The following is an 18776-nucleotide window of genomic DNA, read 5'->3' as shown; positions in this document are numbered from 1 at the left end:
AGGCAAACCTCAAATACACCTCTATAGCTCTTAAATTAGCTGCTCCCACTAAACCATCTGATGACACAAGTAAAGTAGCAGAGTGACTGTTGGGGTACAGGAGGTCAGACATCCTGCGAATAGACAGTAATAGGAAGAAGTGTTTGGAAAACCATAAAGCCTGCAACTTCAATAGAATCGATATGGGGTGACAGAAGCCCTTGCATAACTAAAATGACTTTAAAGAGCATTCAAGCCACTGGAAAAGCCTGAGAGCCCCAGTTCTGTTCAAAGTGTGTGGAGCATTGTGGCGAATGGTCCTCGGAGCAGTTTGTGCTACATAAGTATTAGTGCTGCCTTTATAGGTCTGATGCCTCCTGGGTTCCATGTCATTTCATCGTGGGATGTTTTTCACTGGGGTTTTTACAAAAACACTCAGCGCATCTTTATTTTTTTATTTTTTGGGGGGTTATCCCCAAGCACTCCCTTCCTCTTTCATTTTTTTGCTGTTCTCGAACACCCACACCCCATATATATATTTGTCTAACCCCCCTAAAAATTCTATGAGCTTTTTTTGTTAAAATAATAGTGGTAAAAAACCCCCACGAAAAAACATCCCACGTTGAAAGGACGCTGTACCGCCTCCTGTTGCCTAAGCATGTGGCCATTATGCAAAGAAACATTCTTTTGTAGGTCCCTTGACTCGCTAAATGTGCTGAACATGCTGGTTTACAAGGAATTTGCAGCATATTGTTTCTGGGGAGGGAGCATTCTGTTGGGAGACTATGATCTTGTAACTTTGAATCAACCTCACTTGGACCCACACTTGGGAAACCACAAACTTGCAAGATTATGACAAGCGTGGCTTTCTGACACTCAAAGAGCAATTCACTAGAGGTTTAGTGTTGCCGGGAGAGAGCTTCACGCTCCCCCTGTTGACAGATGATGAATTTTAACTTTCCCACATTGCCTCCCTAGGTACTGTAGAAGGTAAAGTCTACCATGTCTGTCCTCCACTAACATGCTAGATCGCTGAGAAGTGTCAAGACTACCTGGACATTCCTACACTTGTTTATTGTGGTTGTCTCCTGCCCTGTGATGAGGACTAAGGGAAGGTGACCATGGCATCCACTTGCTGCTCCCTTCTTTCACCCTAGGTTCCGTTGGGCCCAACATCTACTGCTCAGATTGGCATCCAGCCACTTAAGTCAATGCCTTGGCCTTCCCCAGAACTAGGCATGGGGCTTCATCACACAAGTCGAGCAAGATTGGAAGTTTGCGCCACTTCTGAAAAGAGGTTTGCTCCTAGGTCAGAGATTATTAGATAGAGTGTGATTGAAGCCACCAATTATGTTAACATTTGTTATATTCACTTTAAGAAAGTCTGAGAATTGTTTTCTAAATGCCTACCAAAGAGATCTTGCATCAGGGTCTGAGGAAGCCCCCGGGCTCTTCCCTTTCAGAACCAGTGAAGGGACTGCCTTGTTTTCTTTGAATCAGATTTCCTGATCGTTGTCTCTGAATGGCGTCACCATCAAGCTGGAGGCCAAGCCAAGACATGTGTGGGCCATCCTGACACGTCTATTAGTTTGCTGCTTCGAGTCCTGCCCCCTCTGCTTAGCTCTGCAGTAGCTGAGGATGTGTGTGCCATATTCAGCAACCTGAAAATGTAAAAACCTGAAAAGCCTGCCTTGATTTCAAACTTGCATTTTAACTGCAAAAGTCCTAATCGGGGCAAACCTGTCAAGCAAGTTCACAGGGGACATGTCTTTCCTGCCTTCAGGCGTTAGCAGTTATCACTGAAATTCTACTTTAAAGCTGCTTGACTACACGAGAGATGAAGCCCTCTGTGGTCAGTGGGGGTCATTACGACCCAGGCGCTAATTGCGCCAACTTTACCACCATGGTGTAAACTACGTTTACACCATGGTGGATGGCGGATTTACCGCCCCATTCCAAGGTGAGTGGGGCGGTAAATCCCCATTTCCCATTTTCCCTTCCCCATTCCCATTTTTGCCCCATAGGGCATAATGGGAGTGGGGAAGGCGCTAATTACGCCACCGTAAATTACGGTGGCGTAATTAGCATCATGGCAGGTTAGCGCCATGGATTTTAACGGCTGCTAAAAGCAGCCGTTAAAATCAGAATAGGCGTTAAGGGTTAACGACGGCGTTAACCCTTAACGCCTGGGTCGTAATGAGGCAGTATCTGCGAAGAGCGTTCACTGAAGCATTTTGAACTCCAGGAACAGTATCTTTAAGCAACATTGTGGCAGAAATCTGTCTAATGAACCTTTTAAAATAGTACCTTTCTCTGAACTCGGGGAGGTACTTATATACACACGTGTAGCATTTTTCTTTAAAATTATAACTGCTTCATCCAGTGATTACGCAACTACATGTACCAGCAAACTCAATTTACAGACACTGAGGAGTCACTTTTTATGTCCATCACAGTCACATCTGCTTGTAAAAAATACTTTTTCTGGGCCAAAAACGAATCTTTGACACAAGTAGATTCTGCTAAGCGACCTTGCTGGGTCTATCTGCAGGTATGATAGGAATGTTGTCCTCCACATGTGAGCGGCTCTTGCTTGCAGGATTTGCATTTCAGAAGAAACACAACTGCATATGAAGGCAGCTGTGCTAGGTGTCCAAACACCCTTCTTCAGGTGGGCCCAGGCATGTCTGGTTCAGCCTACGTTCGGGATCTGCTTCTACCCAAAATTGTTTATATCAATCTTTGAAGATGTATTATTTTTTAACTTTTATACTTGTACTGCTTTCTCATATACTTGAATGGGCCACCCCAAATGATTCAGGCTTAGAAAAATCTATTTGCACATGAGAAAGTAAAGGTGCGGGCCAAAGGGGGTGGGCAGTGAAAATGAGAACAGCAAATGTATTTGTTGTACATAGTTGTAGAATCGTTGGTAGACCCAGGTATAGCGCATGGGTAATATTGTGTAGCTGTAGTGAAATTTAATGTTTAACAATGATGATGTAGACACAGGGCCCGGGTGCGGGAAATACTGAACTACTGCCATATTTTGAAGCCTAGCATTTTGTATTACTTGTTGGAGGTGGAGCAGTGTGGCATAATGAAGAGTTCTAATCATTTTCCCCTTTCCAAAGCCCCAGCATTGAAGTTGTGAATAGTGGCATTAACGACGAGCAGATAATGGTTTTATTGTATCAAGCTGTAGACCTGCAAAACCAGAATGGAATGTGAGCGGCAGAGCAAGGGTAGGGCTGCGCCTGTCCTGAAGGACAAACCCATAGGATCCAGGTTGGAAGTCTCGAGCTGCCAAAATGCTTGGTCTAGATTTAGGACATCAGTGCCCTCCGGAACAATGGCCATCCCATTTGAACTGATAGATGGTTGGAAAATTGAATTCCTAAATCCATCAGAATAAGGCCAATCAATGTGGTCCTCGCCAGGAGGTGTATTGCGGGTGGGCAACTGATAAGCTAGAGTGAGGAGCAGAACACCTCATGATTTGTGATATGAGGAGCAAGAATTGATGTAAACAAATCTAGCCCTGTGCCGAGGAGGCATGGTTGGGGCGCCAGTGTGTCTGGTATCAAGAGAAGGGCACTATTATTTCAACGGGACAATTTGACCTCAGAGTTCTCCACTGAGCCCGGTGCACACCACGTGAAGAGGACAATGTGGTGAGTAACATCACAGTTTACTCACCAATCTAGTAGCTGGGAACCAAGGTGTCGGAGTAGGGGGACCATGTCTTAGAGGCCCGGTGCACACCACGTGAAGAGGACAATGTGGTGAGTAACATCACAGTTTACTCACCAATCTAGTAGCTGGGAACCAAGGTGTCGGAGTAGGGGGACCATGTCTTAGAGGCCAGGGGTAGATTAGAATGTGGCCCACCGGTCAATTGCTTATAGGGGACTGTTAGTATGTATAGAGGCGCTAGCCAATCCGGGTGAGGGATTGACATATTGTTTGCATCATGAGTGATGATTTCTTCCCTTAAATCGTGTACTTGCTTTGAAGTAACAGAGAATTCCATGTCTATTTGGTTTTACAGGACCTTCTGTCACCTTTTTCCTTTTTGTATACAAAATAAATCTTGTTTTCCTTGCAAAGAGGTACACAGTGCCTTTTTCCTTAGAGGGGTGTTTTTTATTGTCTGGTTGTCTTGCCTTACACTTGTTGTAGTTGCAAAGCCCAAAACCTCAGGCAGACTGTTAGCCTTTTAATTGAATCGTATTACTAATGGTAAATAAGAGGTTTAATAATGTCCCTGCTGATTCTCTCTTCCATTACCCTCCGCTTTTAGCATGTTTGGTGGGAGCAGTTTACTGGCACAGTACACCCACAGCACTAGGTTAGCAACATCCTTGTCATTATCTGTTCAATACAGGATTGAATATATTGATCCACCACTATCTAAGGATTGACTTGTAATAATAAAATTATTATAATAATAGGTTATATATGACACGCTTAATACCCAAAGGTTTCTAAGCATGCACCCAGGGATTGAAACTGAATTGTTCTGTGTTGTTTTGCTTCCAAGGCGAGCGTGCTGCACCTGAGCTATCCTCCCAAGAAAGCCTCATAAGCACTGTTAATTGTGATGAACTGTTTATCGAATTTAAGCAACCACGTGTCACAATGTTTTATACCATTAGAGTAAACCATACTTCTCAGTGACTCAATTCGAGTGTATTTTTTATAGAGTGCTAAATGTGGCTCAATGCACTTTCAGATTAGAAACATTTAGTAGAGGAACGGCAGGGGCCATTCTACTTGGGAGGATAATAAAGGGAAAGTGCTTGCTGACATGTATGTGTGTTTGGAGAAGGACGTCTCAGCAGAGCAGTTTATTGGTAGGGCGAGGTCAGTGAATTCCAGGTGTGGGGGGGGGCTAGCAATGTTTCTCAGAGTCTTCCGGTTGACAAAAGTCCTTAAACCTTGCGCTGGAACTCACTGGAGATTGAGGCTTCCATTAAAATAAATAATGCATTCATATTACCATTTGGCGGACATGATGTTAATTTTCTTGCAAGTTCTATTCTCAAAGTGATATATTTTCTCTCTCAAACAGATGAGTTCCATAAAATTGCTGCGGCCTCGGCTCAACGGCATTCTGTTCAAACTAATGTTTGAGGAGCATGTGAGCAATATCCGGCCAGACATCATGGCGGTGACCCTTGCATGCGAGGAGCTGAAGAAGAGCGAGAGCTTCAACAAGCTGATTGAGCTGGTCCTACTGGTGGGAAATTACATGAACTCAGGATCAAGGAATGCCCAGTCTCTGGGCTTTAACATCAGTTTCCTCTGCAAGGTAAGGCTACACAGATGGGCTCAAAGAATGTGCAATCGCTGGGCTTCAACATCAGTTTCCTCTGCAAGTTAAGGCCTACACTAATGGGCTCAAGGAATGTCCAGTCGCTGGGCTTTAACATCAGTTTCCTCTGCAAGGTAAGGCTGCACTGATGGGCTCAAAGAATGTGCAATTGCTGGGCTGCAACATCAGTTTCCTCTGTAAGTTAAGGCCTACACTAATGGGCTCAAGGAATGTCCAGTCGCTGGGCTTCAACATCAGTTTCCTCTGCAAGTTAAGGCCTACACTAATGGGCTCAAGGAATGTCCAGTCGCTGGGCTTTAACATCAGTTTCCTCTGCAAGGTAAGGCTACACTGATGGGCTCAAAGAATGTGCAATTGCTGGGCTTCAACATCAGTTTCCTCTGTAAATTAAGGCCTACACTAATGGGCTCAAGGAATGTCCAGTCGCTGGGCTTTAACATCAGTTTCCTCTGCAACGTAAGGCTACACAGAATAAGGAGGCATACGAGGATTTTGACAGGGCCGTATTATCATTTTCTATGGGAAAAAAAAGCCTTTGCATTCAGCTGGAGAATTTAATAGCTCTGATGAAAAATGATTAAATATACAGACGTGTCATTTCGTACTCTAAACCGAAAACGTGTTCAATTTCAGAAAGAAAATATTTTTCCACAGCATAATTATGAATGGCACCGTAAAATTAAAGGCAAAGGGGGAATTGAAAAGCCATAGCTTTCACATAATTAAACCTGCTGGATGTGGTTATTTACGTGGGAAATGCAGTCAGACGTGGTTAATCTGAATCAGTTTGCAGGCTCCGTTTTTTTTCTTCTTATTTTGATTAAAAAGATTCTTCACATTTAAAAGTCGATATTAAATACAGTCTGTGAGATTGGTTATGATTTGAATGCTGTGCGTTCCCAGACAAACAGATAAATGCGGCAGGGATTAACCTGCTTAAACTGTACATGATGTTCTGTAGTCCGTTATTCGTCTCTGTATAGAACAAGGCATTCGCTTTCCGATACAATGGGGAGCTCTGCATTCCTAGCGAACTCCACAATTGCTCACTGGGCCCCAGGATCTACATAGAAAGCACTTGCACTCGCTGGCACTAAATGGACGAAGATCTTTATGAAATCAAGCCTTAAACGTCGATCTAATACAAAATGCAACTTTCATTATATTGTCTAGAATACGGTACCATTCCAAGGTTGCTCTCCCTTTCATCAAACTGATTTCAGGCACATGCCAGAAAATATTGGGGCCTACCTCTGTCCCTTGGTTTGAAGCATCTATTTACCACTTGCCCATACTCTTATATTCCCTTTGCTCGTGTTCTTTCCTTCAGCAGAGAAAAGCCTGCCTACCCCTGGTGGCGGCAGAGAACTCCACTCTAGGGACAGACTTAGGCGGTCTAGCACTTCTACAGTGGTCATTTGGGAGAGTGCATGAAAGCGTATTGACATAAAAGAACCAGGGCCATTCTATTAAGCATTGAAGTGACTGTTATTGATCGAGTAAATCTTGCCGCGTTAGTCGGGCTGATTCTATTGAAGTCCTTGTAAGACTGCAGGACAGTGCTTCTCCAGATGTCATAAGTCAGTGGAAAGACGCCGAATGTACTTCTTGTTCTTCTTATTTGCTGGCAAAGTAAGCACATTTAGAAATGTGCAGCAAGTTTGTGTTTTAGTTTTGGTCTTGGCATCACAAGGCAAAGTTGAGAAATCAAAGTAAGCTGTCTGTGTTCGGGGTTGTCAGAGTGAAATACCGAGGCTAGCCCAGGCTAGCCCAGGGGCAACACGCTGGTCTTGGAAGCAAGACCATGAAGAGCATCATAGGTTCGAAACCCGGATCGCTCTTAGAAACCGAACTCAGTTACAGTGTTAGGCAGGGATGTCATTTCACCAAAATGCCAGGGGTAGCGGAAACGACATCACATGACCCTTGACCCCTGATGACATGGGTGCAAGTGTGACAGTGTATTTACACAGCATCTTGTATTGAGAACAGATGGTACACTATGGGCCTCATTACGACCCGGGCGTAAGGGATTACTGGTACCGGTAAGGTTTTACTGGTACCGGTTTTACCATGCGTTAAGGACGGGACCCGCAAAGTGACTTTGGTGCTAATAACGGTACCGCAATTTGCGGTACCGTTATTAGTGCTTTCCCCATTCCCATTGAGCCCTATAGGGGCTCAAATGGGAATGGGGAAGGGCCCTGGTGAATAGGGAATTACCGCCACCGCCAACTTTGGAATGGGGCGGTAATAGCTTCATTCACCAGGGCGGAGTCGGTAAGGATTTGGAGGCAGCCATGGCGCTAACAGCGCCATGGTTACCTCCAAACTCCTAATGAGGTCTTATGTATGTGTGCGTGTGCGTGTGTGTGTGTGTGTGTATCTGTCGGGCCTATAAAATAGGAATGCTCAAGAACACGGGTGAGCCAAAAGCCAGAACAAAAGAAATAGACCTGGACTCCAAAAATCAAAGGGGCCACACTTAGACATTCTAATTGATTATTTCTCTCTACACAATTAAATGTTACCACGTGTTGCATTTTAGGAACATGGTGCAAGTGGCCTATTTTAAAGCACATTGGGCCCATTAGAAGTAGCCAAAATGATCATGTACACGGTGCATCAGGACATCAAAATGGCCCAGAAACTTGGGCGACGCCAGGCTTTCAGGCCACCCTTTGAGCATTGCCCTATATTCAAGTCTGGGACTGCCAGAAGGATCCAAAGGGAGAAGGATTTGGATGGCAATGGATTTGGAGTTTTTCGGGAGCCGACGTGAAGATGATCAGAAACTGTAATGTTAAAAACATGTTCAACAAGGGTCTGCCTTCGTAAAATCAAAATAAAGTCTGGGTAATTAGACAGTAAATGATCAGGAGCAGGTGGGAAGGAACCGAAACACATGTGTTGTTAATTCCTGGATAATGAACTCAACAGAGTGCAGTACAGGTCAATGAGTCTGAGAACTCTTGTGTGAGTGTCAAGCCCATTGCTACAGCACGATGAATTCTGAAACTGCACGTTTGTTTCTCATAATAAGAACGGACATTATGGGAAAACAAACGTCCAGTTTCAGAATTCATCGTGCTGTAAGTGGGCAAATGTTCCAGGCCCAGCCGGATGCATTAACTCTCGGCTCAAGACGAGCGAGAGGATACCCGTCCACTCTTCAGTGCACGGCAATTCGCGGCGCTTTCCAGTCATCAGAGGAAATATCCCAAGGAGCAAACAGTGAGTCATTCTCCCCTGTACAACTACCTTGTACAAGACCCACTATTGGAAACATGCCTGTTTCGAACAACTCTGGGATATACATTATATATTCCAAATGATAAACCCAGACACAAGCTCCTTTTGGTGAGTCTAGAAAGCCTCTATAAAAAAAGTTCTGAAGGAGCGGATAGGTAAAAGCACACCATCAGATGGTTTGCAATGCTCAATGAGGCTAGAGTGCTGCACAAACTACTCATACATTTGCATCGGAACCCAAAATACATTTAACTTCACATGCCAACGCACGTCCTTCCCATAAGTAAATCATTCACATCAGAACAGATGGAAACAAAGCAGAGGCTTGGAAAATCGCAGCTTACATGGGAGCATTTTTTCAACAACTGAGCACTAGAAAAGTTATGCGATGCCTGCCAGAGCCCTCCCTTACGAACCTGCACGAAATACAATATATCTTAGCTGCGAGCATGCCTCACCCACCACCCTTCACCCTCACGGCACCCGAGAAATCCCCACAACCGTCAAAACAAGCATTGGTAATGTCAACAGTTTGGACTTTTGTGTAGGAAAAGCAATTACCAAAAAAAAAATAGTCGTAGTGCTATTAACTGGCCATTCAATGTAGCAGGTGCATACCTGGACATCTAATAGCAGTGCTTGGCAAACACCTAATATCTATACACAAGCCAAAACTGTTGGCTTTGCCGATGCTTTTTTAAAAAAATAGGAATGCATTGAAGGGAAGCAGAGTGTATATAAATCGAGCTGCTTAAGACGTTTTAATTACACCATTAGTGGGTATATAGTTCTAATTATGTCATCAGGTTTCAGAAGACTGCTTTGAAAAAAACACTGGGGAGCACGTTAAGTCATAAGTTTGATGGTAAGGCTTGAATAAAGCAAGCTCAAAGAGTTCCCATGGGTTAGGTGTTTTGGGCACGGAGAGTAAGGAACTGATTGTGATTGGCCGTAGTAATTACCATGGCCATTATGGATAGTCAATGTGTGGGCAAATAACCAAACAGTACCTTAACGCTTTGTTGTCCCCTTCTTATATGATATTTCTCCCTAGCTGAACTCGAATGCAATAGCTTTGACTTATAGGCGTCTCAAGCAACACCTAAAAAGACTTAACCTAACTCCTTGCCGCTGTACACCTCAGCAGCAAAAGTTAATTCCTGCCCCACTGTACCTTAATTACAAAAGCATCCTTCGAAATAAAGCATTACGGTTCAAAATATGAAAACCCCTTTCCATTAAAAAGTGGTAACAGAAAAATCGGTGTTCATATCCACCCAACTTGGCCAATATATGATCACTGCTACCCACCCACTCAGCTCTTGCTAATAACTATATCCAGATTTCAAACCTTTCCTGAACGAATAAAAGTCCCCAGCACCGGAGCAACTTTTAACAAACGGCTACAAACCTCACTAACTGTATTATGGTTATGCTTTCAAAGTTCATAAACCCCTGCTTACCTTCTGAAGGAACCCTTCAGATAACACGGGGTGTGTTATATATATTTCCAACTTTCATTCAGGCATCAGCAGGTGATTGCCACCCTAGGGTAGAGAAACGAGCAGTGTCAGCCGAGCAGCACATCCCCCTCCACTGAAACTCAGGGCTGCGGATCCCAAGTCTGATGGACAGTGGCAGGACAGCAAACCTAGGGCAGGAGATTGCCCAAAAAAGCACAAGGGCCAGAAGATAAATTGTGATGGGCCTGCGGAACTCGCAATCACGGGCCCCAGTAAAATAGCACTGACAGCACTGTTTAGAGCAGGCCCGCTGGGCTAGATAAAGTGGCAATAGGAAGCCTGTCTAAAATCAGGTGAACCTGCCTCCACCGAAAGACTAACGAGCTCCCCATAAATGGGCCCGCTGCAGCAGTAACAAAGGACGCTCTTGTGCAAACGTGATTCTTCACATAAGAAAGGCTGCGGCATGCAACAAAGTGCCCCATTCCCAGAACATAGATGTTCACAACAACTACATGCCACTTTTAAAGTGGCACTACATCTTTTGCTAGCTCCCTGGCGTGTGCCATGTGGGTGCCAGTGTTACTGCCCAACCGGAGCCCCCCAATTTCAAGTCCTCCTACTCTCTGTCCTGTCTGTGAGTGACTTTGATTTGGTCCAGTCAAGTCCAGTCCTGGCTGGCTGGATTGAACAAGCACAGTCCGTCACAGAGGCAGAAAGGACTTGAATGGATGAGGGCCGGCCGCCAGGGCCGGGTCAAGACTTCCGTTTGTTGCTTTCCTCTCCAGTCCCAGCATGACCATCTCATCACAGGAGGAGCTAGGGAGATGCAGCGCAGCGAAAAGTTGCAGACAGGGAATGGAGGCCTTGGCCTACCGTGGCTGGACTAATGGGTCCATTAAATGGAGTGGACCAGGCCCAGACCATTAGTTCAGTCACGGTAGAGGCTCGTGTAGCCAGTCCTTGTCAGTGATGAGTCCACAATATAAAATGAAAGTCATGGCCCCTGGCAATGCACGCACGTGCCCTGCCTCGACTCTGCAACTCTCTGTGTAAGGCAGCTAGGTCGACTGTCCATGCCCTGGCTGACTTGCAGCAAGCAACGAAGGACTCCCGAGTTGAGAAGGCGGCGCTAAACTCAGCTTTCTGGCTCTCTTGCGCCCACCTGGCCCCACCCAACTCAGCATAACAAAGACATTTCATTGTCTGACAAACAGCCAATAAAACAAATGTTAACCCCAATGCTACCATTCAGATCCTGCCATGTCTGACACTGCGCTGTTTACGCATTTATCAATACTGGCGGGGCCACAGCTCTAGCATCCCGCCAGTCTCTTAACACAAGTGTATTACGTCAACTGCGTGGAGCCCTATGAGCACCATGCAGTGTAGTAGTACGGTAAATGTGTGAAATGGGACGCGCCCCGGCTTCTGCTTGTGTGTCAATCAGAGTCAGCCTCGTCCAACTCGTGACTCGACTGGAATTACATGATAATTATTTATTTAAACATTGTGCAGCATGTTAGAGAGTAAAATACTTTCCTAATTGAAATCATGAATGCACAAAGCAAGTACACTGTTTTCTCTGCACTCCTGGGGGCCGTCGGGGTGGGTGGACGGCTCCCTCATGCCCTACATAAGCAGCCGGCACTGCTAAAGAAGCTCCTGCCAAAATGAGAATTATTCTATTCTTTCTTAAAACCCTTTTGCTGGATGAAGTACCTACATTCAAGGAACTTTAAGGAAGGTCCCCGGGCCGATAACACCCAATCCAGCACGCCGCAGAGGGAGTTAAGGCTATTAGAACCCCAGGTTTCCGATCCAGTGTTAGGGAAACATTCTTTTTATTCACGGAGCGGAACACTGCACGCGTCCCATTCCTTGAATGAAAATACTGGCACAAGATGGCCACCATGGATCTGTAAGGACATGCTCCATAAGGAACTCCTCTTCCATTTCCATGGCGGCCGGCAAATGGAGACAGAGTGAAGCTGTGGCAGCGGCAGGCACCGCCACTGCTATTATCAGGTAAGTGTGGCTGGGGAGGGGGGATTGGGGTTTCTAAAAAAATGAAGGGAACGGGATGGTGGGAAGAAGATGAAACTTCAGATGGTGGAAGCAGCTATTTGGTTCCATGGAATGCGGGATGAGATCAGCAGTTTCAGCCCGCGATTCATGGAACCCGATTGGCTGCTTTGCCCACCCCGGGTGCTAATAGAACAAAATGCTTTACAAAAAAACAATGGCCTTTGGCCCAGCCGTTTGCTTTGGAAAACTTCAAAAAGAATTAAAGGAGAGGGTGAACACGTGGAACTACACTAACAACATTGCTAAGGTGGAAAAGCATAGAAATACTTAAGAAGGGATACACACTACATAAATATATAACAAGCCCTAACAGTATCTGATTAAATTTAGCTGAGAAGGATTTATCTACTTCTCCATCTTAATCTCTTACCCTACATCTCCACATAAGTCCTAGATATAATATCTCTAGAAACTGCTGATTATACAAAAGAAAAGATATGATGGAAACGGCAAGATATCTTTTGACCTCTTGCTGTAGTCTGATGTCTTTGTACTGTAAATATTTGAACTCCCATGTACATATTTTAGATTCTATAAGATGTGACACTTTTTGGATGCATTGCCTACGAAGCAAACAACTCTCCCCTTTATTATCCGTGACTATGTATGTATCTACTAATTTTATTTATGAATTAATACACAGGAGGAACAATGCTTTTTAATCACAAAAGAACGTACAACAGATAAGAAATCAGATTGGACGGGAAGCAGTGAGCTTCCTACAATGGGGTGAGTTTGAGGGAAATTCTGCCCAGGTTGTGGAGGTGAATAAAAGGAGCATTCACCGGGGACAATACAATAGTGGACATACATAGATTAAGGACAACCTGCATTGGACATTTTTAAGTGCAGGTAGGCCGTACAGCCAGCTGTGCTCAGGACGTGACCGTGATGGGTGAAGCGCTAGAATGGAGGCAGAGGAAGTGAGAGACAGAGGCAGGTTAGAGGTGAGGCAAAAACGTTAGCTAACAGGCAGATGAGAGGTAGGTTAAGAGGGTAACTCAGAGGCGAGGAGGTAGGATTTTAGTTTGGTGTTGAGCACATCCATGTGGATTGTTTCTCAGATGTCCGGGGGAAGAGAATTCCATGCAGGTGGAGCAAGAAGAGAGAAAGAGCGGAAGCGAGAGGAAGCACAGGGAGGGCAAGGAGCCACAGGGGTAGACGAGGAGGCAAGGCAGAGATTACAAGAATGCTTATAGAGTTGGATGGACTAGCATATATACAGTGTTGCCTTACCGTGGATAGATGTGTGAACCAGGAAAAGAAATTTAATTCTGGCCCTGTTTTGCATCATTAGCCATCCAGCCTGGTGATGGTACAAGGAGGTAGGTGTGAAGTGAGGGTGTAGAGGTGCAGGTGAATGCTTTTTTCACTGTCCCCCCCTCACCACCAGCTTATTGGAATAGCAAGTGAAGAGCTACAATTGGGAACCAATGTATGAATCCATGCAATATTCTGGTACTGGGTCGAGTATATGAAAGATGATTTGCAATCAGACAATCTTTCAGAATGCACCCTCACGTTGAAACAGTGGAAGGATGTTACCAGGAAATATGTCACCTACCAAGTTGTCAGAATGTGTCTACGGATGATGTGGATGTACGTTAAGGAAAATCTGATGACAACAAAAGGATGTTACAAAGATGATATATGAACCCATGTTGAGGCGTTATGAAAATACTTAAGAATGACAGTGTAACTGAAGCACTAAGAAAAACATTTACCTGAAGATAAATTAATTGTGAATATAAAGAAGATGAAGTAACTTGCTGAAAAATAACTGTAAACACGCCGTAACGCAAGGTAGAAAAGGCATATAGAAGCTTGCTAAAAGCGGTATATGAATAACGTTTAGGATGGCCATTAGAAGAAGGTGGACGAAGGATCATGACAAAAATCCCAAAAGCAACCCTGTTACCTCAAATATTAACCTAGGATTGCAACAATGAAGAACTGATGAAGCTGTTTTCATGTGCAGAACCAGGGAGTACCCTGGCCTGGAACCAAGAGATGAATGAGGAACACTAAGGGAGGTGAATGAATAGACCATGCGCGTAAGACACATTGCTGTTAAGATTAGGAGAGGCAAGGACATTAAAATCAAATAGCAGTAAATGAGAAGTTGAAATGGACAAATTAATGGTCTCCTAACACATGATGGAGAACCCAAAAAAAGGGCTGTTCATTAAGTCCAGGTGGAGATAGTGGTGTGCTCATACTCCCTTGAATTTTCCAGGACAGTGAGCACACTGCAAGGTCAGCTACAAATGGAAGACCTTGGCTAAGGATCAGGATGATGAAGATGATGGACTAATTGGGAAAACAGAGAATGAGTTCAGCGCTCTGAGGTCTGTGGGTTAGTTGGCACTATATAAAAAAACATTAGAATAGAATATAGTTTATGCATCTCAAACACCTATGTTTTGTTTCTACATACGTACTGCTAAGTGTCGAGGTCCTGGCCCATGGGTGGCCAGTAGGCATCCTCGTACAAGATTTCCAATGTCGTATGAAACCCCCTATAACCAGCAGTGGATGCGTCATGGTTCAACATCAGGCTTCGGAATGAGGTAGGTACCACCCACTGGTCACAGCCAGATAGGGCTCTCCTTACCAACAACCCGTCTTCGATCTGGAACATCTTGGAAAACTTCATCAACACCCGTAGATCCTCTTTACGGGCATAATCCAACTCTGTTAGAGGAAAGCTTCCGGGGTCTTCAATGTGTCGATGACATTTCCCAATGATCCGGTCTTCTTTCTGTGCAGTGATCAAATCTGCATATGGGGTATCTTTACTCCACTGCGCTGTTGAGAGTTCGCTGTTAGCCTGAGTCTGTGACATGGTGACAGGTGCCATTTGGATTTCACCTAGCAGGGATTCCGTTTCTTTAAAAGCCCCTTGCAGAACTCCGGTTTTAGCATGCTGGTCAGCCAAGTCATTCTCAGTCTTATCTGACCCCGCTATCTTGGAATGGCCTCTTATCTTCTTCCAATAGATGGCCATCTCATTGGAAGCTATCAGATCATCAATTGACTGGATCAGTTTGGCATTCTTTAGGGGTCTGTTGTTGGCACAAAGCATGCCTTGATTCTTCCAGTTAATCAGGTGCTCCACAAACCCATTCCTGAAATAATCAGAGTCAGTGATTATTACCAGTTCATTGAGTTGGTGGTGCACTGCAGTGAGGATGGCTTCATAAATAGCCTTCAACTCTGCAATCTGAATACTTCAGGGTCCTATTTTATAACCAGCAGAGGGTTCAGAGTATCATTCACCAGGTATTCCCAATTCCAGCCTCCAGTAATTTTTCCCCTTTGCTATAAACATGGCACAAGCACCCATCCACATAAACTGTGGGTATCCCCTGACATGTGTCTTCTTCATAGACCTTATGCGGGGAAGTTAAGTACGCTTCCATGTTGTTGTTGATCATTAGATTTGCATCCTCAAGACAGTTTTCTTCTTCACAATCATGCAAGTCCTCCAACCCTTGTGCTAGGGGACTCTTCTTGTTTTGGCCATATCTGACCTCCACAGGAAAGCCTTGCTTAGACAGAATCCTGGAAGTAATTCTGGAATTACTAACATTCCCTTCCCGGATTCTGTCACTTTGTAGATATTTCAAGGTTTGATGATGAGTTTTGATAATGATGTGCTCCCCCTGTATGAATGGGCAGTACATTTTCAGCGCCCTCACCTTTGCCAGGAGAGCCTTCTTGCAGTCATTGAATTTTTCCCCCACAGAGGACAAAGTCTTGCTTGAGTATGAGATGACCTTGTTGACCTTGTCATGCGTATGATACAATACCGCTGTTAGGCTAGTATCTGAGAACCCTGCCTCCAAGAAGAACTCCTTGTTCTTTATGGGGTAATCCAAACAAGGAGCCTGGGAAAGGCTTCTTTTCAGTTGTTTAACTGCCTCGGATTGTTCTGGACCCCACTCGGCTCCGACCTTTAATAAATGGACCAAGGGTAGAGGGACCTCTGCGTAGTCTTCAATGAACATTCAACTATACTTAAAGTCCAGAGTGGTAGGGTCTTTTAATTTCAATAAGGCTTCCACCTTCTTCTCCTGAGGATTAAGACCCTCAGGTGTGATCTTGTGCCCTAAGAAGTTCAGTCGGGTCTTACACCACTGTGCCTTCTGAAAGGACAGATTTGCTCCGGCCTTCTGCAACTGGGTAAGAACATAGCAGATTTCTGCTATATGTTCCTCCACAGTTGAGCTCTTGATCAAAACATCATCCACATAGGCCAGGTTTCCCCTTTCGCCCAAATCGGGCATGGCCTTATGTAGGAAGATGTTGAACTCATTGATAGAGTTTATGTATCCAAAAGGTGTTCGGGTCCATGTGCACTGCTGCCCTCCGAAGGTAAAGGTAAGCTTGTACTGGTCTTCCCTACTCACCAGTACTTTCCTGTAACTGTTGGTCAGGTTAATTTCAGTGTACACCTTTGACCCTTGGATCTGTGCCTGTCCCTGGACGTTGAAGGGAAGGGGCCATCTTGACATGTGGGCACATTTGTTCAACTCCCTCAGGTCTGCACATAGCCGTTTGGTTTCAGGATCCCCAGTACCAGGTTGTTGAAGGTACTGTGGATCGAACTAATTATCCCACGTAATTCTAAATTCTTAATAATCTCTGTGAGTGACTCCATGAATGCAAGAAGTAACCGGTATTGTTTCACAAATACGGGAGCCATCTTGGAGTCAGTGGGAATGGTGGTTGAATGAATGGATGTGCGTCCACAGTCATATGAGTCCACTGAAAAGATATCTTGGAATTCCAGGAAGACCTGTTTTAGCTTTTGTCTTTGCTCCTCGGTCTCACAGGCATCCGCCAAATTGATCCTTTCCTCGACCATCTGCTTGAAACCTGGAAAAACCTTGGTCTTGGCAATTTCAGCGGTATCTTCCAGTTGGGTGGAAAGATCTCTTTTGATGATGCTCACCTGGGCAGGGGAGTCGAGGTAGGGGCAGGAAGTGTACACCAGGAAATTCCTCCCCATGCCTAGTAAAAATCTTTTCTGGAAGAATACCCTTGCTGATGTCGAAACAGTCATTTGGGATTGTTCCCATGATTTAATTACCTAAATCAATAGAAGAATGTTGGGCATCAACTACCATTCCGATAAAGGTGTCTGCTGCCAAAGTATACTTCGAGGGTCGCTGTTATCCACCAATACTCAAATGGTGTTGTCTACTAGGTCTACCAGAGGTGTCGGATTTAAATATAAACCCTGTTGTTGTAGATGGGAATTTAGATTTATATATGCGTCCAGATGTTTGAGGTTCTGTCCTCGCTTAATTTTGAGAGGAAGAGTAAATTGTCGCACCTGTCCCGGGACGGTAACCTCCTCTCGCACTTCAACCTCAACTGCATAAGGCAGCAATTGAGCTGACTGGAATGCTTTTTCAATGTTGTCAAAGCCCATGGGGTTACTCCATAGTCAGGACCAGGCTTTATTATTAATAAGGTCCAAATTGATTGTGAATCGATTGAGAATGTGACTTCCCAGATTAAAGGTAGCAGGGACATCTCTCATGGCCCAAAAATGATGGTCTATGCTTTTATTGGTAATGGACATTTTTAGCATACACAGACTAGGCAGGAGATGTTTGGAATTTTGGGTTTTCAGACCTACTTGCCATTTGTCAATCAATTTAAATGTGGTAATGGTCTGATCTTTTGGGAGTTTCCTGAATAATTCTTTGCTGATGAAGCTTCTCCCATTATTCAGGCATAATCTGGCAAGCATTGCCCCCCCCCATTTAACTGAATGGGGAAAAACAACTGCTCAACGTTTTTTTGAGTGTCCGTCAGACTTTAAGTGGATTCTGTCTTGTTTCACGGGACTCAAGGTTTCTTCTGAGTTTGGACTGGTGTAAAACATTAGGGTCTTTGCTTCCAGTGTGGATTGCCACTTAAATTTGGGATGAAGGTTGATTTTCAAGAATGAAGGAGGGCTCCCATCACCAGTTTGTTCTCCTACAGAGATGACTGTGATGTCTGGGAATTTGATATTTTTTAAAAGGAACTCTACATTCTCAGAACGTTGATAAATTATGTGATAGGTACCATTCAGGCTTACATAATTGGTACTCATGTTTAACTTGATAGGGCGGTTAGAGGACCTTGCTTACACAGTCGATCAGAGGTGATAACCTCTTAAGGAGATTGTTCCCCAGTAAACAAGGTGTACCCTCTGGAGTCACAGCGATCACCGGATTTGTCAGTACCGTCCAATTTTTATGTCTAGATCCTCAGTCCATTTGACGGAAATATCATTCCCGTCAAAATTTTGGAGTTGTCCGGGAAGTGGTGTCAGTGTAATTTGGTGGCCCTCCCCCCGCCCTGAGTTTAGTTGGTCAAAGGCCCTTTTTGACAGGACTGTCGCTTGGGATCCAGTATCCACCAGAGCTGATAATTCACACTGCCCCTTGACCGGGGCATACAATCAACCTCCTTTCTCCTAGCAGGTGCAAAGAAAGTGTGATTTATTTGACAACCCAGTGGTCATTTTCTTAATAATGAACTCTGACACTGTATGATCTTGGGCAGTTTTCTGTGTCAGAATTGGGGAATCTGTATAAAAAAAATGTGCAACTCGCAGTTGAAGTTGTTGGGGAATCCACCTTTTTCCCAGATTT

The 18776-nt window shown here is 44.6% G+C and overlaps 1 protein-coding gene across 4 annotated transcripts in view; it reads left to right on the top strand.

Annotated features, from left to right (window-relative positions):
* Positions 1–18776, top strand: part of DIAPH2 (diaphanous related formin 2) — a 5141990-nt gene that overhangs the window by 2737909 nt on the left and 2385305 nt on the right. For all 4 annotated transcript variants that reach the window (XM_069612994.1, XM_069612992.1, XM_069612991.1 and 1 more), the window contains one exon: positions 5054–5293. In XM_069612994.1, coding sequence (XP_069469095.1) covers positions 5054–5293 — 240 coding nt within the window. The remainder of the gene's footprint in view (positions 1–5053; positions 5294–18776) is intronic.

The sequence above is a fragment of the Ambystoma mexicanum genome, chromosome 5p (assembly GCF_040938575.1).
Source record: "Ambystoma mexicanum isolate Mex_15411 chromosome 5p, UKY_AmexF1_1, whole genome shotgun sequence".
Taxonomy (NCBI): Eukaryota; Metazoa; Chordata; class Amphibia; order Caudata; family Ambystomatidae; genus Ambystoma; species Ambystoma mexicanum.
Note: the sequence above shows the minus strand (reverse complement) of the source record. Positions and strands in the feature narration are given on the sequence as shown.